Source organism: Vombatus ursinus, unplaced genomic scaffold, assembly GCF_900497805.2.
Source record: "Vombatus ursinus unplaced genomic scaffold, bare-nosed wombat genome assembly UNPS02014793.1, whole genome shotgun sequence".
In the NCBI taxonomy this organism is placed as follows: Eukaryota; Metazoa; Chordata; class Mammalia; order Diprotodontia; family Vombatidae; genus Vombatus; species Vombatus ursinus.
The window spans coordinates 643,322-667,717 of NW_020954571.1; the positions used below are offsets into that span (position 1 = coordinate 643,322).

A 24,396-nucleotide genomic window follows, 5' to 3' on the forward strand; every position below is an offset into this window, starting at 1 on the left:
AGAACCAGAAAGTACTTCAGATATCATCTAATTCAACTCACTCATCATAGCTGGATAGGTAGTCAATAAGCATGTATTAAGCACTTTTGTCCTAGGCACTGTGTTAAGTGGAGATACAAAGAAAGACAGAGACACAAATAAGGTGGCTGTGGCCCTAAGATAGGAATTAATTTGTCTAAGGTCAAACAGAGAGATAGAGCCAGGGCTAGAACTCAGGTTTTCTGAGTTATGGTCCAGTGTTACTGCCACTGTGCCATGCTGTCTCCTTCACTCAGTAATCTAGGAAAAGATTAGAAAGAAAAGTTCCTTTCCAGCCAAGATTAGACATCAATGAAGAAACTTTTCAGCCACATAGGTGTGATCACACTATATTTCCAGAACTATTTCACTATAAATCATGAAGAATCTGTATTTTAGAATGATCTTTGCTAAATAAAAACAGAGGCCCATTTAAAACTAAGATTTAGAGCTGGGAGGGCCCTCAAAGAATGTTAGATATGGAAGGGGCATTAAGAGAACATCTAATCCAATCCCTCCATTTTAAAAATGAGGAATGTAAGGCACGTTGCCTGGAACACAGTAAGCACTTAATAAAAACTTTATCCATCATGAAGGTGAAGTAACTCGTCCCAAATCATAGTTAGTTAGTGGAAGTGCTGGGACTGGAGAAGCCAAGGTTTTCAAACTCCTGGACTAGCACATTTTGGAATACAGCTAGACTAATCTTACACTAGTGCATTTTCTAGTAACACATTTTCTACTACACTATTCTGGAATACATGACTATCATTTGTTATAACTGTGATAGACTAATCAAGGAGGGAAAGATTTTTCAGCTATCTTACATTTTTAAAATCACTATTAAAGAAGAAAATACTTAATGCATTTCAAATACCTATCAGAGTGATGTAAAGACAAAGTCTTTTTAGGCAGCTTTAGGTTATGTAGTATTAAGTGTACTGATAATATTAAGCAATTTGAGAATCCTAATAATGATTAGGATGATGAAGATAGCTAGCATTTATATAGTGATTACTATGTGCCAGGCACTGTGCTAAGCACTTAAACAATTATTATCTCATTTGATCCTCACAACAATCCTGGGAGGTAGGTGCTATTATTATCTCCATTTCACAGATGAGAAAACTGAGGCTAACAACAGAGGTTAAGTGACTTTCCCAGGGTCACATAACTAGTAGCTATCTGAGGCCAAATTTCAATTCAGATCTCCAGACCAAGCTTTCTATCTCCTGCGCCATCTAGCTGCCCCAGTAACAAAACTAGAATAAAACAGCTAAGTTAGATAGGCCAAAATGACGCACAGAGGTGAAGTAAGGCTAGCTCAATAAAATATAATTAAGGGTAAAGCCAAATCTCAAAGATTACAGCCTCTGTAACTGTCACAAGCAAAAAGATGGTAAATTAGTTTTAATAATTTCCTTTCTCCTCTACTAACAAATCAATTATTCTATTTGATAAAATAACACAGCACTAAGGCATAAAGCTACACACAACAGCTGGTCTACAGTTCTGAATATGAAGAGGAAAACACAAATCCATAGTGTAGCCATGGCCAAAGGGCATTTTTATCATTGCATAAGAATTGTGTGTCAATTCATTATTTTATGCCTTCAAATGTCAGGTGCCTAAAAAGAAATTATAGGAATTCAAATTTAAAGGAATCTGGTCTATTTGGATCTTAGGCCATAAAAATCATTTTTTTTTTCTTTTTTAGGCAATTGGGGTTAAGTGACTTGCCCAGGGTCACACAGCTAGTAAGTGTCAAGTGTCTGGTCTGAGGCCAGATTTGAACTCAGGTCCTCCTGACTTCAGGGCCGGTGCTGTATCCACTGCGCCACCTAGCTGCCCCCATAAAAATCATTTCATAGGACATTACTCCTTTCTCCCAAAAGCAGAAACTAACCTAGGTTAACTATCAAGTGCCAAACATTCTTCCTTAAGCATATAAGTAAACAACATCCTGAGGAGCAAGATAAAATAACACTTTCATTTAGAGGCTATCAAATATAACATACTCGTGGATCTGGCCGAAATTCTCTTTTCCTACGGATCTTCTTGAAAATTTCTGTTAGCTCATCCTTGACTTCCTCCCCTTCTGTATTAGATCCACCAGAAGCTTGAGATGAGGAGGCAGAAGCACCTGCAGCTTCTAATGAAGCCTGACCTGGAAGAGGCGTGTCCACAGTTGGATCTTCTGCATGTTCTATCAACCACTCCATGGCTTGTGTTACTGACATGCTGTAAAATAACAAAAGTTTCTCTAAAACAGCAGTGAATTAATCGCTGAAGTCTCAGTGAATTTCTTTATTTTCTTTCAAATCCCTGGAAGGGACTTTTTATTTTAACAACTCTAATAATGTTAACTGGAACTATCCTTATATTTACAATTTTAAAAGCATTTAGAAATGAATTTAGAGATGCAATGTCACAAGCCCTAGTTTTCCAGGATACTTGCTGAAGTGTCTGTCTAGCCACTAGAATGCACAAATCTCTTTTAATGAGAAGATTATGAAAGAAATTAAAAAAAAAAACATTCTGAAGCAATGGTTATAACCATGTAATCAAAGGAGAGAGCATGCAACACAGATTTATGTTCAACAGAAGAAGAAACAGTCCATAGACTATTCTTTGATTTGTAATTTGCTTTTATTTTAAATGTGCCCATGAAGAGAGAATTAACTTCAAAACACAGGACTTGAGAATAATACCAAAGATAGATAATTTTGAGTTGTTGCTATTACACATACACACCCCACACAAACACTCACATACACATGGGGGAAATAAGATAATAGATGTCAAAATTTTCCTACTGTTTTGAACTTAAATTCAACTATCTTTACCAAAAAAAATTTTAAAGTTTTGGTACTGCTTTCTCTTCACAAAAGCCTTATGAGTATAGATAAAACAAATTGGTATGCACAATTTACAACACTGAGATATCTGAGCTTTCCTTTGAATTTTTTGTGGTGCAAAACAGTTTAAAATCCATATACTGAAATCTATCCCTTAAAATGGTAGAAAGAGAGAAAGGATTAGGGGAGGACAAAAGCTTTCTTTGACATTTATAAAAACACATACTGATTGAGACGAAGTGCTTTCACAGCTCTGTTCTCAGGGAAGCCCATTTCTGTAAGTTGTCTTAACGCCACTTCATCTACTCGGTCATCATCATCCTCATCCAACATTGCTATTAGCAAAACAGAAAAAAAGTGTGACACTGTGGGTAAAATAGGAAATTCCATCTAAGGTAACAAAATGTTAGCAGAGATGGAATTTATATTGCCTAAGTACACTTTAGATTTAGACAAGATGGCATCTAAGTAACTTGAACATATCTGAAAGGCACAAGGATGTTGATTAATGCAACACTGTTGATTAATGCAGCATATGATAAATGACAAAGTAAGGAATAAATACATATCTAGAGAGAGCCAGAGACAAACACAGAAAGTGCAGTCTTCTTTCTTCCAGTTTACCTACTAAGGACTATGGGTCACAATCAACCGGTAAAATAGCATGAGGAAATAACATGTTCATTCAATTATTGGACATATACCATTTTTATTAGGTTATAGTATCATAAAATAAATCTGGAATGTGATCATACCATTTGCCTTTTTAAATAATTCAACTGCATCTGGGTTCAGTGCTAACAATTTCTGTGCAACCTCTATAAGTGAAACCAAGATCTTCCTGAGTTCTGTCTGGAACTGCAATAAAAGAAAAAAAGTAAATTATTTCTACAAGACTCCAAAGAACTGAAATAGGCTGATAGCACCATTATTTTATATCAGGACTTTCATGTATAAAAAGGCTATTTAATTTATTTGAATTATCAGCTTCAAGTCATCAAAATTATGTTGCTATTTTACATCAAAAAGGCCAAAATCTATCAGGGCAGGAATAGGGGTGGAAGAAAGGTGGAAGAAACAGAAATGACAGGGAAATTAGTTGAGTAGTTCAAATGTAATCAAATCCTTATTATTTAAATCAGCATATGCTAATATAGTCTGGAGTCTCTAGTGTCCCACAAATCTTTCTGGATAATAATACAAGTCTAAAAGCACAAAGTGATGGTAGCTGGTTGCTACATATATTGAACAAACTCAGCTTTGCTTCATTTAATAAACACAACATTATGCTAACTGGTTGCTAAGTATTCTGCACATCTCCTCTTTTGCTTCATTTAATAGAAGAAAACAGACTTCCCTTAATTTGACGGAACAAACATACAGATTTCTAATTTCAGTCATACTAAAATAATGACTTGTCTGAATATAGTCTGCTATAGCAAAGGGGTTTTCTAAATTAGAAGGAAGTAATTGTTGGAAATACAGTAGGAAGTCCATTATAACACGGTTATTACAGGGATTTTGATATAGCAGAGACTAAATTATATCAACTCTCCCCCAAAATCCCATCCCCTCATCCCACCCCACCCCCCACCAAGAACTACTGCCTTTCTTTGTATCCCTAGCACATAGCATAGTGCCTGGCACATGGTAGGCACTTAATAAATGACTGGTTGACATACAAAAGAACTCCAGAACAACACAAACCAGGAGTAGGCAACCTGCGGCCTCAAGGTCACATGTGGCCACCCCTGACACAGACCATAAAATGAGTTTTATCCCCAACAATGTAACAAGAGAGTTCTACTGTTTTATGAACTTTGACAACAAAGAACTCGGAATCATCAGGTTCAAAGGAACAGAATAATTCATTAACAATACATCAAGCAGGCAAACATACACACTGCCCTCTTTAGAAACAATTATATCCTAATTAGCAAAGAAATATTTAGACAAATCTCAAGAGAAGTATTTTCTATAATGTGTTTGAGGAAGACAGACTCATATCACCACCATATGGTCTGGCTGTTCTTACCAATCTTAGTCAGACACACAGAAGATAAAATCTAAGTAGCTGCTAGTCGGTCTCTATGCATAAAATTCAATATCTTAGTTTGGGTGGTATCCAAATTAACTTGAAACCAACATCTTCAAATTACTTGAAACTTAGGGGACCAAAATCTTCTCCATAAAATGACTCAAAATTAAATTATTTGAAAAAAATCTGTATAAAAGCAGCATTCATAACATGCGAGGGAGAATTATAGTGTCCAGAAAAAGGGAGAAAATATTGCTACTGTACTCCCTATCCTCATCAGACAATACCTACAGTACCACATTCTGTTTCGTATGTCGTATTTTAAAAAGAATTTTGAAAAGGATGGCTTAGTGACAGACAATACCTACTTGCCACCTGAGGACCAACATAAGTGAAATTCAAAGGGGCTCATCATTACAGGTTGGCAATCAGGTGATTCATTTGTTGGGCCATACAGACTCATGAAGACTCTACACTAAGCTATGGTACTCTACTAAGCTAAGATAGTAATCTGTATCAGTAGAAGGATTATTCACATTGATGAACTCACTGATCCCTGAAGCACTGAATTAAGTATTGAAAACTAGAGCATGTTCAGAAGTAAACAAGATAAACAAGGGACCAAAATAATTTTATATGAGGAATATTTGAGGAACTAGGGATACTGAGCTTGCAGAAAAGAAGACTTAAGAGAAAATATGATCATTGTCTTCAGCTATATGAAGGGCTATCACGTAAAAGTAGGATTTCTTCTGTTCCAGCAAAATAAGCATCAATAATAGGAAGCTCAAGGAAAGCAAATTTTACTGCAATATCAGAAAGAACTTTCTAGCAATTAAGAGTTGTTTAAAAAGTAAAAAGTGAGTTCCTCATCATTGGAAGAGTCCAGGCACAGCCTCGAAGCCTACCAAATAGAGTTGTGGAAACAGAATTCACACTTAGCATAGTAAAAGATTGGAGGAGATGACCTCTAAGGTCTCTTCCAACACTAAGATTATACAATTCTATGAAACTGTCAGTATATTCACTCAGTATCTTACTCTCTAATCCAACTTTCAAAGAACCTTTTTCCACTTGTTAAATCAAAATCATCTGGACTTTAAATTTTTTTCACTAGATGAATTTTAGAAATGTGTCAAATGAGGTTACATCTTCAAATACTCACATCTCTCATGCTGTGATGGGCCACAGTCCTGTCCACACTGTGGGAAGGAATATTTGCTGTTGCTTTGAGAATAGCATCTTTATCTGGAGCTTTTTGTTCTTGCTTTTTCTACACAGAATTAAGAAACTTAGTAACAAAAAACAGAACCATCAAGGAATGAAAATAAATAAATTTAATAAATAACTGACAAAGCTTAGCAATTAAACTGTCTGGCACATCAACAACTTAAGTTTTCTATAAGACATATGGGTCCAAATAAGAATTTTCAAATTAATTCTTTGCACTGCTTAGTCACAAAAACATACCAGGAACATATTATTTAGGACATGGAAAAAATGTGATGTCTTAAACTGATTAATGTGACTAGAAATAAGGAATGAGAGAAAGTGAAAATTTAACGTGTAAACTCATAGGTCTGACTAGGCGGCATAATTCTTGGAGCTCTAATTAGCTGCAATTGGGGATGTGGATATGTTAATTTTGGGAAGAGTTATACATAGTAACACTACCTTATATTTACATAGCCCTTTATAGGTTGCAAAATGCTTTCTATACATTACCTCATAATAGTCCTGTGGAGTACAGTGCAGGTATGTAAGGTGAGAAAAATGATGCTAAGAGAGGCTATGTCACTTGTCTAATGTTACAAAATTACTGAGTGGTACAGTGGGGACTGAAAACCAGTTTTTTGAGTCCAACTCCAGTGTTCTTTCTACCACACCACCATGCCTCTCTTAACCTTATAGATTTATACTCCTTTTCCTTCTACAAATAAATACTATACAGTTTTATGATGGGCCATAGAATTTTACATCTTTCATAAAATGTCAAACATACTTCAATGAATTTGTGGTCTCATATATTTCTTCCATAAATGCAACTCACAACCCACCTAAACCTCATCTTGGGCAATTTCTATCCATGTTCTTGCAAAGGTTATATATATAAAATAGCTAAAGAATATAAAGGTCAACTCTCTTTAGGTCAGGGCTTCTTAACCTGAGGCCATTGAACTTTAAAAAATTGATATCTAGATTTTAATATAATTGGTTTCCTTTGTAATCCTATGTATTTTATTTTATTCACTTAAACATATTATTCTTAAAATGGGTCCAGACTGTTACAAAGGTTCGTTACACAAAAAAGTTAAGAAGATTTAGCTAAGGCCTTTTAACATACATTGTGGATCCCAGTACAACCCCTAGATGAACACATGATGAAAATGCTAGCTAATTTAATTCTACTTTCCTATGTATTTCCAGTTCATTGAGATTCCTTAAAGACTATATGCTAAAGGTGAAGGCTGAAAACAAATAGAACTTGAACAACATAGAGCTAAATAAAGTCAGATAAATAGTAACAAAACAGAAAATTTGCCTGGTATATATTAGATATAGGGCCTTTAAGTGTGCAGTAATAGGAAAGACAGCTTAGTGAACGCTCAAAAATGTAACCTGAGAACTGACTTTTTCCCCTCAGTAATTCTCATCAAGAGAGAGTGTGTTCTAGAGATGTAGAAGGCAATAGTTTGGCTGATTCAATGTGTGTGCTAGAGGCCAGGTGTAATTAAAGATAAGAGGTCACACAGTGGCCCAAAGCCACCCCCTCACAATTTGATCCAACTGGAGATGGTAAGGCAGCTTGATATCTTAAAATAACTCTTTCAGTGTATTGAGTACATGAGCATAGCCCTCTCAATTCTGTCTTAAAATAGTTTGGCCTTCCACTTCTCTAGGGGATGACCACTTTCTCTAATCCATTACAAAGCTTTCTCTACAAACCTTAAGCCATGAAGAATAAGTTATTATTATTATTTTTATTTCAAGAGACACAAGTTAAATGAATACACATAAACATACTATGAGAGAATCAAGATTTTTACCTTCTAAGACAGCTCTTCCTGAATGGCCACATGCCTAAACTCTGGTGTCGCAGCAATATGAAACTATATTTTACTATTATGCAATTTAGGCTTTGTAGCTAATCCTGGAGAATTAGTAGCTTGTTTTTTGGGGGTTTGTTTTTTTTTTTTTTTGGCATCCAGTTTTATTTTATATTTCACTGAAAATCTATCATTAGATATCAAAATAAGTGAATATATGAAAACTACAGTTCAAATCTCACTGATGAAGTAGAAAGAGACTAGATTGTTTTCAGAGGACTTGTATTCAAATACCACCTCTGCCACTCAGGATGGCTTTAGGGAAGTCATAGATTCTTTCTTTTAGTCATTCCATCACTAACCAGCATGCTTGCTGAGTAGGAAAAAAAAGAAGAAAAGTAAACCCAAAGTACTTTACTTTGTTGTTTCATAGGTGGCCCAGGAAAGGGAAGGAGAAGGCTGGCAAGATTTCTGGAGCTGGAGTCACAATACCTGGGATTCTAGTCTCACAAGGAGGTGGAGTGAAAAGAGCACTAAATTTATTGTCAGAGAACCTGGGTTTGAATCCTGGCTCTGCCACCTACTGCTTAGACTACCTTAATCAAATCATTTCATTTATTGGGCCTCATCTGTAAAATGAAGAGGAAGCACTAGATGACCTCTAAGCTCCCTTCCAGATCTAAACCTATGATTATACTAAGCTCTATAATTTTGGTCACAGGATAATTTGGTTGTACAAAAAGCATACTAATAAAAATCACACCTCTATTCTGCAACTTAAGATGAAAGAAAACTGACGTCTAATAACTCCATAATCAATTAGTGGAAAGATAAGGTCTTAACAAAGTAGGGGACAGAGACAATATCCTGAAATACCACTTTCCTCACGTAGGCTCTTTTTTGTGCTAGATTTTTTAATCAATATATGAGAAGTAATCAGGTGAAGGGCACTATAGTTGAGCTCTTCCAGATTATTTGTGCTCTTCTATCAGGGCTGACATAGACATCTGAGGTATGGAGAGAGGGGCATAATGGATAATTTTAGCTTACTGGTAGCAGGAAGCAACTGAGAAGAGCTCAATGATAGCAGAGATCACCTACCCTCTCTCCTTTCTTACAGAAGGCACAATTAGGTTTCAGAGCATGATTATTATGTGTCCAGGGAAGAAAAAATTAATTTGTTGACAAGATCAGGGAGTACAGAAAGTTATGAAACCATAACAACAAAACACCATATTGATAATCTGCTGGGACCTGAAAATAGTTTTATCATTCAGATTATTGCTCTATAATGGTATTAACAACAACAGAATTTATCTTAAACTATAAACATCCTCAGACTCTAAGATTTGAAATTAATCAGCAAGTATTTATTATCTGAAACTAACCTTTTCCTCAGCTGAGACGTCAGTCATCTTTGGAGGAGGAGGAGGAGCTCGTTTTTTTACCAATAATAAAACATCTGAAAGAAAATTATATTTGTCAACAAAAATAAAAAACTATATATACATGAAATGTACCTGTGATCATTAAAATGCTGCATTGCCTGGGTGAAAGGGCCTGGGTGTTCTCTCTGAATCTCTTCTAAACCAAGGAGTCTACGGAAACACACCTCTATTATTTACATAAGACTAATTACACTATGTTCATATACACAACTGCATGTAAACTGTGAAAAGTAATATAGGCAGAAAAGTAGTACAGTAGTTAACAAAAGTTTAATAAAAATTATGACACAGGATTCAGGCAATATTTCACCACAAGCTATTGGATATATTATCGCTATGACACTGGTGAAAGTGAGAAGGACTAGTTGGGATTTGTAAAGTGGCAAAAATTCGGTGGACTTACTGATTCTGAAAACTATCTGAAAAGCTATTAGAACCAAACAATAAGTATATTTTATTAAGGCCTACTTTGTGTCAAACATTGTGCTGTGTACCTGGGATGCAAATACAAAGAATGAAATAATATATACTTGTAAGGAGCTTACATTCTAATAGAGGAAACAGATACAAATATTTTGTTGTTTAGTCATTTCAGTCGTGTCCAACTCTTCTTTCTTGGCAAAGATACTAGAATGGGTTGCCATTTTCTTCTCCAGCTCATCTTACAGATGAGAAAACTGAGGTAAACAAGCTTAAGTGACTTGCCCAGGGTCACACAGCTAGTAAATGTCTGAAGTCTGATTTGAACTCAGGAAGATGAGTCTTCCTGACTCTAGGCCCAGCATTTTATCCACTGCACCACCTAGCAGCCCACAGATACAAATATAAGTATGTACGAAATAAATAAAAAGTTAAACACAAGGTAGTTTGGGAGGGAGGGCACTAAGAGTTGGGGAAACGCTTTATGTGATGTTTCAGTTGTGTCTTCAGAGAACAATGTGATTTTGTGAGGTGGAAATGAGTGAAAAATCATTTCAGGCAAGGGGAGATAATCAGGATAAAGGCAGACAAGAGATAGTATCATGTGTGAGGAACAGAGAGTGACAGCCAGTTTGCTAGTCACAGAATTCAGAAGGGGGAGTAATATAAATGAAACTGGAAAGACAGGATGGGGACAGGTTGTGAAAGGTATTAAAAGTTTAGCAGAAGAGTTTATCTTTCATTCTAGAGACAACAGGAAGCAACTGAAATTTACTGAGTAAGGGAATGACATATTTGCACTTAGGGAAAATCACTTAAGCAAGTATATAGGATGGATTGGAACAGGGAGAGACTGGAGGCAGAGAAGCCAATAAGGAGGGCATTGCAATAATCAAGGAGAGAGATGATGAGAGCATGAACTAAAGTGGCAACTGTGTGAGAGGAGAAAAGGGGTCAGATAAGAGAAATGCTGTGAAGGTAGAAAAGGCAACACTTGGCAACTGACTGTGTGGAGTGAGGGAGAGTGAGGAGTCAAGGAGAACACTACTTTTGAGAACCTAGGAGATTGGAAGAATGGTGGTGACTTCAGAAGAAATGGGGAAGTTTAGAAGAGGGGTAGGTTTTAAAGAATTCTGGTTTTAGACATGTTGGATTTGGGAGGTCTCTGGAACATCCAGTTTGAAATGTCCAATTGGCAATTTGTGATATGAAGTTGAAGCTTAGAAGAGATTGAGATGAATATAAATCTTTTAATAATCTGCAAAAAGATGATAGTTTAATTTCTAGGTGTGAATGAGGCCATTAAAAAAGAAAAAGAGAAAGGGACTTAGGACAGAGTTTTGGGAACACTCAGTTAGGAAGTGTGATACGGATGTCAAACCAGCAAAGCAGATGGAGGAGTAGACAGGTAGGAGGAGAACCACAAAAAACCAGAGGAGAGAGTATTCAAGATGCTCTCGTCTGGTGGTCAACCATTTCAAATACAGCAGACAGATAGATAAGGATGGAAACTGAGAAAAGACCATCAGATCTGGCAAGTAGGAGATCATTGGTATCTTTGGAGAGAGCAGTTTCAGTTGAATGATGAAGCTGGAAGCCAAATTGTAAAAGGTTGAGGAGTGAGAGGAGAGGAAGTGGAGGCAGTAAATATGGATATCTTTTTCTAGGAGTTTGGCTAAGAAATAGAGAAGAGATGTAGGGTGATAGTTTGAGGATGGTAAGCTGTAATGAAGGTTTTTTACAGATAGAGGACGCTTGGTTATGTATGAAGGTAGTTAAGAAAGATACTACTAACTAGATAGGGAGAAGTTAAAGATTCATGGGAGAAAAGGTATGACTGAGTTTTCAGTCTGTTAGAGAAAATGAGATAGTATAGGAGCTGGCCTTGGCAAGGAGAAGAACCACTTCATCATCAGAGATGTGGGATGATACCAAGGAGTTTTGAGATGAGGAGAATGGGCAAAGATGGAGCTCACATCAAATGGCCTCAATTTTCTCAGTAAAGTAAGAGGCGAGGTCTTCAGCTGACAGAGGAGGAAGGAGGGAGAGCTGTAGGAGGCATAAGGAGAGGTTTGGAATAGCTTCTGTGGAATGTAGGATAAGGGACCAATTAGAAAGGAGTAAAAGGATTGCTATGATGCAGTGAAGGCCAGTTGAAGCTGGTCAGAATTTACAATGTGCCCAGTCACTGTGGTTGTGTGAATTCCTCCAGCTCTCTGTTTAAGGGGTAGATGGTGGGAGTGATCCAAGAACTGAGGTTTGGCAAGATTTGAGCATCTATGACAAGAAGCAAGGGATTTGAGAATAAAATGTAGAAATGAATTGATCATCTATAAGTTCTGAAAAGGGAGGAAAATGAAGTCAGAGCAGGTGTAATGGCTTGAGAAGTTATTGAAGGATGAAGGATTGAAGGTCTCAGTGAAGGCAAAGGGTTAGGAGGGGTGAGGCATAGAGAGAGATGGAATGACAGTTCATAGTTAGATACAGGCATATCAGAATTTTGATAAAAGAAGGGAAATACGTCATCATCATAGTTAACATGTATAGAGCACATTAAGGTTTGCAAATTGCTTTAAAAATATCTCATTTTATCCTCACAACAACCCTCAGAGGTAGGGTTTAACAGATGAGGAATCTGAGGCACAGAGGTTAAGTGATTTGACCAAGGTCACACAACTAGTAAATGTCTGAGGCTGGATTTAAACCCAGGTCTTCCTGATTCCAGGTCCAGTGCTCCATGGGTTGACCATAACCATTCTTATGTGTGAGGAGGTCTCAAAGGTAATTTAGTATAATTATTTCATTTTCCAGATTAGGGAAGTGAGGTCCAGAGAGTTTAAGTGACTTGCTTGAGGTTTTATAGGTACTGAGTAGCAGAGCTGAAATGTGAACCAAGATATTCTGGCTCTACATCCAGTGGTCTTTCCATGCTGCCTCCCTAAGGTTAGCATCTACATGTATTTATATACGTAAGTATGGATGTATATATCTAGAGGGTAGAGTCTTATGTAAATCTCAAACAGAACTTACATATAATAGTTGCTTAATAAGGGCTTATTTGAATTATCTGTCAAACACACACATATAGCTATATGTAGTAAAGGCTGTGGCATGGAGATGACGTTGGGCTCTAAAAGTCTACAGAGTACAAGTCTACTAGGTCTTAGTAAACGAAAAGCCTTTTGGTATGAACCCAGCAATGCCCAATATGTCTGATGTTCAAGGACCAACTTAGCTAAGTTTATAGAGACTTGGTCACCAGGTAACAGAATTTTTCAGCCACAGAAACTCAAGAAAACCGTATACCAAGGCAATAAACTGTTTTGGTGGAGGAAATACACACAGTGAAACTACAGGTTATTTTGAATTATGAAAAGATACCCCTTCCCTCTCTCTCATTCTACACACACACACTCCTTTCTGTTACTCAGGGCATAATAATGTGTATACAGTTTTATAGACATTTAACTTTAACATGTGAACCACATAATGTTGGTGCTATATGGAACTTTAGAGCTCCAGTATCACATAACTTATGATTAAATTACTGCCATATATAAATTAAAAGGTGGTTTATATAATAAAAATGACTCTTCTTCCAGTTGTAATTATCAAGTTGACCAAACCTGCAGAAGCTCTTTCTGTGGATTATATTTTGCTCTGAAAAAAATTAAATTTCTCATAAAACTTAAGTTGTTCTATTGTCTATTGTTCAGTTTATATTTCTATCACTTTACACAAATACTTCAGAAAGCAAACAAAAAATACTTTTAAATTAAGATCAGCAGTTTGGTTTCTTGCTTTTTCATTCTGAATCTCAGTATTGAGAATTAACACAAAGCAAACTAATAAAATATCAAATTTCTGTGTTTACATAGTGGTACTGCTATAAGGCAGCTTAATCATGAAGCTATCTTACCTTTATCTTGAATGTTTTCTTCTAAGATAGTTTTGGTGTCTGTCAGGACCCTCTCTGAAGCAGCATGTATTAATTTATGATGTGTTACACTTTTGGGGTCTTCTAAGTTCCCATGTACACACTAGAAAAAATAATAAAATATAGACCAAGAGAATCAGAAATAACCAAGCTTCCGCACTAATCATTGTGGTAATAAAATACAATCCTAGTTAACTATGCCAGCATTTACTAGTTGTCCTTTCTAGCTTATAGTTCACAGTTCAGGCTTAATTTTAGTAAGTACTAATTAAGTAAAAGCATTTTTGTTTGGTACCAGTGCTGAGAGAGGAAAACCACTCAAATAACTAGACTTTCTAGTAGCTGCTCTGCCATGAGGTCTCACCTGGCTTTTTTGTTGCCCTTCCTATCCACACTATACTTTATGGACCATTTTAGCAATCTAGGATAACCTCTACTTGGTGCCTACAGACTGAGAAAGAGGCTAATGTGTTTGAAAGGGCTTCTGGCAGCAGCTACTGCTTTCGAGTCCATTCACTCAACTGTTTTGTCTTCCTGGATGTAATAACGTATGTGAGACTCAAAATTCTATCATATATGAACCAGATGAAATTAGAGATGCTAAGCTGAAGAAAAGAAGATTTAAGGGGATAACGATAGCCATGAGAAGTGGTATGGTACACTAGAAATACCATTAGATTTGGAATTGAAGAACTGGGTTCAAATTTTGACTTTGCTACTTATTATCCATGTGCAATGGGACAAGTAATAATGTCTTTCTAAGCCTCAGTTTCCTCTTTTGCAAAAGACAAGGGAGTGGACTAAATTATTTTAAAAGTCCCCTTCTAGCTCTACTATGATTCTCAGGCTTTTCAAACCTCAGCAATGTCCACTGACTCACTGAAGTACTGAAATACATGTAAATTTTTACATATGATTTTTTTTCAGGGATTGGAGGTGGGGAATGGGGAAGGTACTATAAATCTGTGATTTCATTCATCCGGTCAACAAGCGTTTATTAAATATCTACCATGTGCTAGGCACTACTAAGCACTGGAAATAAAAAGAAAGGCAAAAATATAATCCCTGCTCTCAAGGAGCTCACATTCTAGTGGAAGAGACAGCAAGCACATAATAATGTATATGCAAGATATATACAGTGTAAATAAAAGGTAATTTTAGAGGGAAGGTACCAGCAGTAAGAGAGACCAAGGCCTCCTGTGGAAGGTGTTAAAGTGAGTCTTGAAGGAAGGTAGAGACAGCTAGAAGTGAGAGGTGAGGAAGGAGAATATTCCAGGCATGAGTAACAGCCAATGCAAATGTGTACCTATTTTCTCACAATCCGCTCCAGCATTTGTCATTTTCCTTTTCTGTCATATTAGTCAATTTGATGAGTGTGAGATAGTACCTCAGAGTCGTTTTAATTTGCATTTCTCAAATTATTTGTGATTTGGAGTTTTTCAAATGGTTATTGACAGTTTTGATTTCTTCTTCTGAAAACTGCCTGTTCATATCCTTTGACTGTTTATCATTTTGGGGGAATGGCTCTTATTTTTGTAGATTTGACTCAGTTCTCTATATATCTTAGAAATAAGACCTTCATCAGAGAAACTTACAGTGTGAGGAATAGAAAATAGTCAATGTAGTTGGACTGTAAAATGCATTGAAAGGATTAAAGTACAAGAAGCCTGGAAAGGTAGAAAAGGACAAGGTTGTAAATGCCAACGATTTCATACTGGATCCTTGAGATAATAGGGAGTCACTGTAGCTTATTGAATAGAATAGTGACAAGGTTACACCTGTACTTTAGGAAGATCACTTTGGTAACCAAGTGGAGGATGGAATGGAGTGGGGAGGGAGTTGAAGCTGAGAGACCAATTAGAAGGCTAGTGTAAAAGTTCAGGTGACGAAGGTCTGTACATGGGTGATGGCTATGTGAATGGAGGGAAGGGGATGTATATGAGACATGTTATGAAGGTTAAAAAGGCAAGATCTGAAAACAGTTTGATATGTAGGGTGTATGAAAGTATGGCGTGAAGGATGACAGAAGACACCAGCCTGTGTGACTAGGACAGTTGCACTTTCAAAAGTAATAGAACAATTGAGATGAGAGGAGGGATGTCATCAGTGTAAGACACTCCCAGTATGGAAATTCTTTCTACCATTGCAGATTAGCAACTTGGTTGTCTTAAGAGAGCTGTCTGGGACAGAGATAGGTTAAATAACTTACTCACAGTCACATAGCCAACATGTACCAGAACTAGAATTTGAACCGAAGTCTTCCTGACCCTAAGGCCAGACCTCAATCAACAGGTCACACTGCTTGTCTTTCATGTATGAATACTGTACTGATAATTAGAACTACCTAGGAACAGTTTTCAGTTTTCTAAGCCAAGGAAGATATACTCAGCTAAATATGACAAGAGATTCAGTATAATTAAAGAAAAAAAAGTAGAGTTTTTCTGCACATTACATAGTTTGCAAATAAACATAAAGAGTGGTCAGTCAAGCAGTTTTACAATTTTTGTTAAATATCCTGTTTTATATCCTATTTAGTTTATTAAATATATTCATTTTATATCCTATTTATATATTTTTACAATTTATATTAAATATCCTATTTTAGACAGAAAATTTGTGGTTTTCAAAACAATAGATAATATTAGATGAAATAGAATAAATGGTTTTAAGAGCACTATCCCCAAAGAATCTAAAGGTTTTTTTTTAATTAATGTTTTCTGCTTTTTATTTTTTCTTTCTCCCACAGATAAAAGAGAAGGGAGAGAGGCATCTTTTCAGTCAAAGATGTCACAAATAAAATAATTATATTAAATTAAAATATTCCTAAAAAAGGAACCTTACCCACTTAACCACTCCAGCATAATACTGGGAAAAGAAAAGAGTATTTAAACCTACTAGTCTCTTTCAGTTCTGGCACATTCAGCAATTATCAGTTTTCTACAAACAAAACCTACAAGAATAATTTATATTATTTGCTAATGGTCACACAGCAGATTTTAGATTTCCATTCACACACAAATTATTTCTTCTAGGGTCTCTTCCCTAAGCAATGTCATATAACCCCATCTACAATATACCATGTGCATATGTATAATAATAATGCTTTCTCTTTTCTCCTTCGCCATGTATGATTTGATTCCCTCCAAAGTCTTGCTACTCCTTCATCCTCACAAAAATTTTCGAATGTTTGCTTTCTTTCTCATCTCCTCTGACTTTTCACAATGCCTTAAAATAATGACAGGTTAGAAATTCATTCCTAAAACTAATTTCCAGATATGTATAATTCTAGACAAATCAAATACAATGGAGTCTAGAAATAGCCATTTAAAGTTAAAAGGGTCTCAATTCTTATTTCATTTAAAAAATGAGACAAAACCTTTGTAATCCACCTCAATATTTAAAGTTTGAATTAAGACTGACAACATTGACTGTTCCATTGTGATAATCACAACATGTCTTGTATGCATAATAATCTTTATGTGCCATAACATCTTTGCCTGGGTTCACACAGTAGTTCACGATTTCACCTGACTTGTCTATTTTAGCACTGCACTGCAACAAATGACAAAATATATCCAAATTCACATTGACTCATCTTTATACAATAGTGTTCATTGGCCTACAGTGATAACTTTCAAGAATATTACTACATCAGTGTTTCTAGTTGTATTCATTCAACACATAATGGTTCAAATTTTATAGAGGCAAAAGTAGAGTCAACGACGGTAATCAAGTAAGTCCATTAGTCAGACTGAACCAAAGACATGGAACAAAAAGAAAACATTTATGAACTGCAACATTCTTAAATAAAATTAAAGATTTCTTGGTAAATCCTTTCATTTTCATTTTAACTAAGAAGTATAACCAGAGCTGAAAAAACTTGCCATGAATAATCAAATGTTATTTGATCAAATATATTTCTATTTTTTTTTTTGTTTTTGTTTTGTTTTGTTAGGCAATGGTGTTAAGTGACTTGCCCAGGGTCACACAGCTAGTAAGTGTTATGTGTTTGAGGTCGCATTTGAACTCAGGTCCTCCTGAATCCAGGGCCGGTGCTCTATCCATTGTGCCACAAATATATTTTGAAAGTCAATATATAATCTCTCCTCTTACTTAAAAGTCACAACTAAAACTAAACTTTTATTCCTTCATAAAAGCACCAAACCTAAACATAAAACCTATTATAATAGCACCCATATTTAAGAGGGTATAATAGCTTGTTGCTGAGTCATTTCAGTGGTATCTAATTCTTCATGACCCTATTTGGAGTTTACTTGGCAAAGATAGTGGAATGGTTTGCCATTTCCTTCTTCAGTTCATTTTACAGATGAGAAAACTGAGGAAAATAGAGTTGGGTGACTTGCTCAGGGTCACACAGCTGCTAAGTGTCTAAGGCCAGACATAGCTAGCAAGCATCTGAATTCACAGTCTGTTTCCAGACCAGGAACTCTATCCACTGCACTACCAAGCTGCTTATAATAGCTTGAGATATCAATAAATCAAGGACATAATCCTTAAAGAACTTTTTTTCTTTGAGAAAATTCTTCTTTCATAAGCCAGTGATTCTAAAAAGTAGTCCTGCAGACTTCTGATTGCTACTGCTCATCTACTTGGCTGTACTATTCAAGTTTATAATTTGTCAGACTCCTTCTAAGGCAGATGTGAGTTTTATATAGAAAATTTATGCTGGGCTGGGAAATGCAATCTAAACTTATTTAGAAGAATTCTGCTAAGCATACCCTTATCATATTATGACTAGTTGTAACTGTATGTATATTAACCATCTTTACTGGAATATAAACTCTGAAGGCCGGAGATGTGACTGCTTTCATCTTTGTATACACAATGCAAGCGCTCAATAAATGTGATCTTCCCCATTAGAATGTAAGCTCCTTGAGGGCCGGGACTGTTTTGCTTTTGTTTTCCCAAAATCTAGCACAATGCCTGGGCACAGAGTAGGCACTTGATATATTCTTATTGACTGACTGATACTAGATATGTTGAAATATGTTCAGGAATTAAAACTCTTCCAACAAGAACAATTATTCAACAAATATAAAATGAAAAGCATATAAAAATGTTATTTGTAATATGAAAATATATACTGAAATCAATAATGGATAAACAAGCTACAAAAACACCAAAAACGACACTGAACTAAAAGTTAAAAAAAAATTATATGCTTGTCATTATTAAAGCTAAACAAAAACACTTTAAAACTTAGAATGAAATTAATATTTTCATACTCACTTGATTATTAATATTGATTAACTAGGGCTAAGTAGTAAAATCCCCTAAATATGGGATGGACAATAACGTCAAGTTAAATAGCTTGTTCAGTGTTTTACAAGTAATAACCTAGTTGACAATATCTTTGCCAGATAAGTCCTCTTACAGATTGGAAAATAAAGAAATGGAGACTGCTATTTACCTGAACATAAGTAGGCCACCACATGATTATAATCAGAGAATTTTTAGCCCCTATTAAACAACTTCTATTTTCCAAATGGCTCAGTTATATAAATTTTATCCTTAATACCTGACATCCATTCCTGACTACTTACCATTTTGCCTTGAAGTTACTGAGGACAGAGATACAGTAAAGGAACAATGTTCTATAAACTCTCAAAAACCCTGAACGCATTTTGACATTTTTTATAAACTGTGACATTTTTCAGAGACTCCAGTTTTGTATCATTTCTTTTTTGTTACCCTTAGATGGAAACCAGTAAAACAGAATGATTATCAAGACTTTAGAATGAGATGACCATTTAAGTAAAACAGGGGTAAGAGCCATTTTCCATTTAAATGTACTATCAATATTTATGACACAGAAATGAACTTTTTCCTCTCTGAACCATAAAATAGCTCTATTCCCATAAACAATGCTTGTTTTTTTTATAGTGGGATATTTGAATTATAAAGTTCAGAACCTATCTTATGAAATTTAATTTTCCAATACAAACCTCATACTGGTCTGGTGAGTCTGAACAAGACCTAAGAAACAGAACCTAAGAATGAGTAATCACTATTACATGCTAAGCTGTTTTAGTGCAGATCAGGGTGTGGTAGTTAGGACACAACAAAGATATCTACATTTAGGTCACCAATACAACTCATAACTCTTTCAACATCAATCCTACCTAGCTAAGTTGCACCACGGTTGGTCAAAGTATACACCCAATGTAATTACAGTTATTGTTACTGACTAGCTAGTTAACTAAATTTTCTAGAGAAGCTTGTTTGCCTTCATATTAATGATATGATCTAAATACTGTGTTAGTTACCATGTTTTTAAGTTTAGACAATTAGTTGAGATTTTAACGTATACCTCAAAAATATCACAGACAGTTTTTATAACTGAACCCATAGGACAAGAGCGTTAATTTTGACATTTTTAAAAAGTTTAAGATCTAGAACACAATGGTGATCCTAGTTTGTAAAAAGACAGTCTGGTAAAGGTAATCCTTTCATTAGTATTATTAACATCTTTAAATAACAACAATATTATTAAATTTCTAGATGCTGTGAAAAAGAACATACATTTCCTTTCATCAAAGATGGCAGGGATAGAGGAAGAAAATCATTGATAGGCTAAGAATACATCAGGGAAAAAATGAGAAGGTATAATATAAACTAAAATACACACTCTGGTATTACTACTCTGCAGCATAGGTGACATTCAGGAACTGGTTTCCAGGGTGACATTCACATATACAACTTCAGAATTATCACTTCCCTAATGAATTCTGACTGCAGCTAAGGGATAGCCCAAATCCAGTAGAATGGTAAGGGATGTAGAGGTGGAAATACTTCTGATTACTTAGCTATCATTACACAGTAATTTATGTCTCACTCACTCAATGTAACATACCTTTGGTGGCCTATCTCATATACCTGGGGAGACTACACAGAGAAGAAAAAATTCAAGTTAAGGAATTTAATTAAAAAAACAACAATAACTATGTACTCTAGTACTTACTAGAACAATAAATTTCAGAATATACTAATTAGCATCCTATCTAAATTGGCTGCTTAATTTACCTTAAGGTATTCCAGAAATTCATTAACATGTATTTGTGATCAGTGAAGAATTTTCCATTTCCTGATCCCCCTTCATAAAATATAACAGCAATGTAAATCTATACTATCAGTTAAAAAGCATTGCTACTAAATGTCACTGACTGGTAAGTTATTGCCTACTAACCACCTGGAGTGTGAACTTCACAAGCACTTAATTCAGTAAAAAAAATTTTTTAATTTTTTAAGTAGAAACATATTTCAAGGTCATCTACTATCATAAAGTTGTATAAGAAACAATAGCAAAGCCTGGCAGTTATTATACACAGAGACTAAAATGTGGCAAGAAAAGCAGGTTGTGTCCAAATTTTCCTAGTTAAAGGGTACACTGATAGTCTTCCAGAAATCTAAGGACTATATTGAATTTTCAAGGGAAAAAAAAAGGAAGCAATCTTAAATGTATAACCTCTAGAACCAGGACGTTAAGTATCACTATCTTGACCTGTGCGCCTCATTTTTAGCTCATATGTATACAGTATTTTAGAGTTTACAAAGCCCTTTCTATGAAACAACCTTTTGAAGCAAGCAATGTATTATCATCACCATCTTATGAATAAGGAAACTGAAGCTTAAAGAAGGGAAGCAACAAGCAAGCTCAGTTACACAAGAAAGTGAAAAGGTCAGAACTTAAATCAAGACTTTGGACTCAGAATCCAGGCATCTTTTCAATATGTAAATGCCTTCTCAGCAATTAAAATAAAATAGGTCCTGTTCTCTCTCCCTCCATAGTTCTATACCAAGTAAGTAAACAGTAACAGGCTACACTCCATATTTTAGTGGCTAACTCTATAACAATAGCTACTCTACAGAATAGTTTTCATTAATCTCTGAAAACAACTATAAATCAATCTGGTTTAGATGGTTTACTATAACACCAAGGAATCTCTGCGATAAAATTTATCCATATTTTAACATTCAAGGATAATTGATGTATCACATATGGATTACAACATACATGTTACATAGTCACATATACCTTATAACATGAATATTACATAAATACTTCACGAAGGGTCTACCGCGGTGACACAGTCAACTGCTTTTCTCCCAATTCTAATTGAGGCAATAGCCTCAGGCACAACACTTTATGTAATCATAGCGACAAGTATCCTATTTAATTAGGCATTTATAAATTTGATCTATGGAACTATAAGTGTTATAAAGTTAAATTTTACAGAAATGAATAAATCTCCAGGAATTCATTTCAGCCATTAGTTATATAATATATGATACATACACACACATATCTCATGTGTGTGCAATAAATTTAAAAATGTGGTCATCTCAGAAAATCAGAAATCAGGAATCAGTTTTGGTCTTTTTTTCTTAAAAATACTAATTTCAAACCAAAGAGGAATGCCTGGAGAGGAGAGGTAATATTTTAGTGGTTTCAGGCAAGGAAAAAAAAACCCTGCTTTGGCCAACAGGCAACAAAAATAACAGTTAACAAGAAAAGTCCCAGGTTTTATAATTAAGAAACTCCTCCTCCCAATGAAAGTTAGCACCTTCTCTGCCTACAGCACTGAGAGGTTAAGGGACACACAAGGTCACACAGCCAGTATGTGTTACAGGCAGAATTTGAATCAATGATCCAGGCTGCCTCTTCATCCCTACTGTACATCACTGAAAGTGACAGAGGAATATAAAGATCCTTTTCAAAATTTCCTTGACTCATCAAAGGAGTTGAAGCAGATTATGTAATAAGGGTAAGTGTCTAGTATCCTACCTATCTCCCTCTATAGTTCCATATTCCCTTAGAAAAGAAGAAAATAACAGGATGACAGAACTAGAAAAGTCCTTTAAAGATCATGTGGTGCAACCACCTTATTTTGCAGATGGAAAAGCTAAGGTCCAGAAAGGCTGTCCCTTGCCTAAAGTTACATAGCTTGTTGGTAGCAAAGTTAGGACTAGAACCCAGTGTACTACAAAAAGAGAAAGAAGGAAAAGCCAGGGGAAACAGAAAGGAGGTGGGTGAAAATGAGTTCATGGACTAAGGGTTATTGAATGACATCAAGGAAATATGTCAAAGCAAAGGGAGATGAGGTGAAAAATTAAAAATCAAAAGAGGGAAGGAGGAAAAGGGGGAAAAAACAACTGAAGGAGGAAAAAAGGGAAAGAAGAGATATAGAAGAAAGAGAATAAAAAGAAACTAAACTATAAGAGGGGAAGAAAAGAAGGAAAGTGATAAAGTGGTAAAGTGAAGGGAGGAAAATATAAATGGGCAAAAAGAAATGGAAAAATGAGCTAGGTGGGTTTAAATTGAAGAAAGAAATTAGCAAAGAGCAAGTGATAGAAGAAAAGAATGGAAGAGGAAAAAAGTCACAGGAAACTATAATTGGGAAGGAAAATGTGGGAAAAAAAGTAGAAGGTAGCTAAAAACAGGAAAAATATGAAAAGATTAGAGGAAGGGGTGGAGCTTCTCAACTTCCAGCGCCCTCCCTCTCAAACTATTTTAAATTTAACTACTTCGCATTTTTTACTTTCTTTACATTTAGGGTTTCTACATAAACATATATGTACCTATATACCCCTCTCTCTCCTATTCCTACATACACACACATCCTATATCTATGCCGATACAGATAAGATAGATATCCTTGATTATTCCTCTATCAGAGAGTAAGCTCCTTTTTAAAGTAGGGATTGTTTCATAGTAAGCATTTAATACTTATGAATTATTTGGTAGAATAAGCTGTAAGATGAGGAAAGGAAGAAAAGGAAGGGAGAGAAAGTGAGGTTAAGTGTGAGAAAAAACAGAAATGGGAGGAGTGAAAAGGAAGAAGGAAGAAAGTGGATTAAGTGGGAGAAAAAAAACTTTAGCAAAGGATGAAAAGGAAGGAGACAAAACTATAAGTAGGGAAAAGGAGACAAAGAAGGAAGAATGGAGGAAGAAATATCAGTGAAAAAGAGGGCAGTGAAGTGAAAAGGAAAGAAAAGGGAGGGGATTAAGAGGGGGAAGGAAAATGTAAACGGAGGAGAGAAGAGAGAGCAGATCGGGTCTCATTTGTATGCCACCGTGGGAAGGAGGGGACGCGGCATGTGGGGTCAGGACGGGGTGAATGGGGATGGGGCAGCCGAGCGGGGCCGCGGGAGGCAGGGCCCGCCGGGGTCTGCGGGGGCTCCTTACGTGTTTGAGGCAGCGCTCTTTGAGCTTCTCCACCGTGGTATCCTCGGTGACCTCCTCCAGCCACTCGGTGCCTTCCATGGTGCAGATGTGAAGCCTCAGGACCTTCCTGGCGAAGATCTTCTCCTCCTGCACGAACATCGCCGCCCTCCTTCGGCGCCCGGCTGCGCCCGGGCCTCCCTAGCCTCAGTCTCCCTCGGCCTCAGCCGCCCGCCGCCGCTGCAGCCTCACACAGTCCGCTTCAGCCGCCTCGGGCCGGGGGGCTCGCGGCCCATGAAGGTCACCGCGGGCGGAGGAGCGAGAGAAGCAGAAAGGTTAGTCCCCAGAGACCCCGGTGCCGGCCCCGACCCCAGCTCCGGCCCCGTAGCGACCTGTCACTCGCCGCCCTGGGCCCGCAGCCGTCGCTCTGGCTCGCTACCCGCCGCT

General features: G+C 36.3%; 1 protein-coding gene across 2 annotated transcripts in view; it reads right to left on the reverse strand.

Annotated features, from left to right (window-relative positions):
• Positions 1 to 24,189, reverse strand: part of UBAC1 (UBA domain containing 1) — a 37,025-nt gene extending 12,836 nt beyond the window's left edge. Inside the window, exons 1-7 of one of the 2 annotated variants that reach the window (XM_027869604.1) lie at positions 23,974 to 24,189; positions 13,749 to 13,869; positions 9,350 to 9,423; positions 6,080 to 6,187; positions 3,632 to 3,734; positions 3,103 to 3,211; positions 2,037 to 2,259 (exon numbers count right to left, since the gene is read on the reverse strand). In XM_027869604.1, coding sequence (XP_027725405.1) covers positions 2,037 to 2,259; positions 3,103 to 3,211; positions 3,632 to 3,734; positions 6,080 to 6,187; positions 9,350 to 9,423; positions 13,749 to 13,869; positions 23,974 to 24,111 — 876 coding nt within the window. In that variant the 5' untranslated portion in view covers positions 24,112 to 24,189. The remainder of the gene's footprint in view (positions 1 to 2,036; positions 2,260 to 3,102; positions 3,212 to 3,631; positions 3,735 to 6,079; positions 6,188 to 9,349; positions 9,424 to 13,748; positions 13,870 to 23,973) is intronic. The other variant, XM_027869603.1, reaches the window with a different exon arrangement.
• Positions 24,190 to 24,396: the final 207 nt, after the last annotated feature.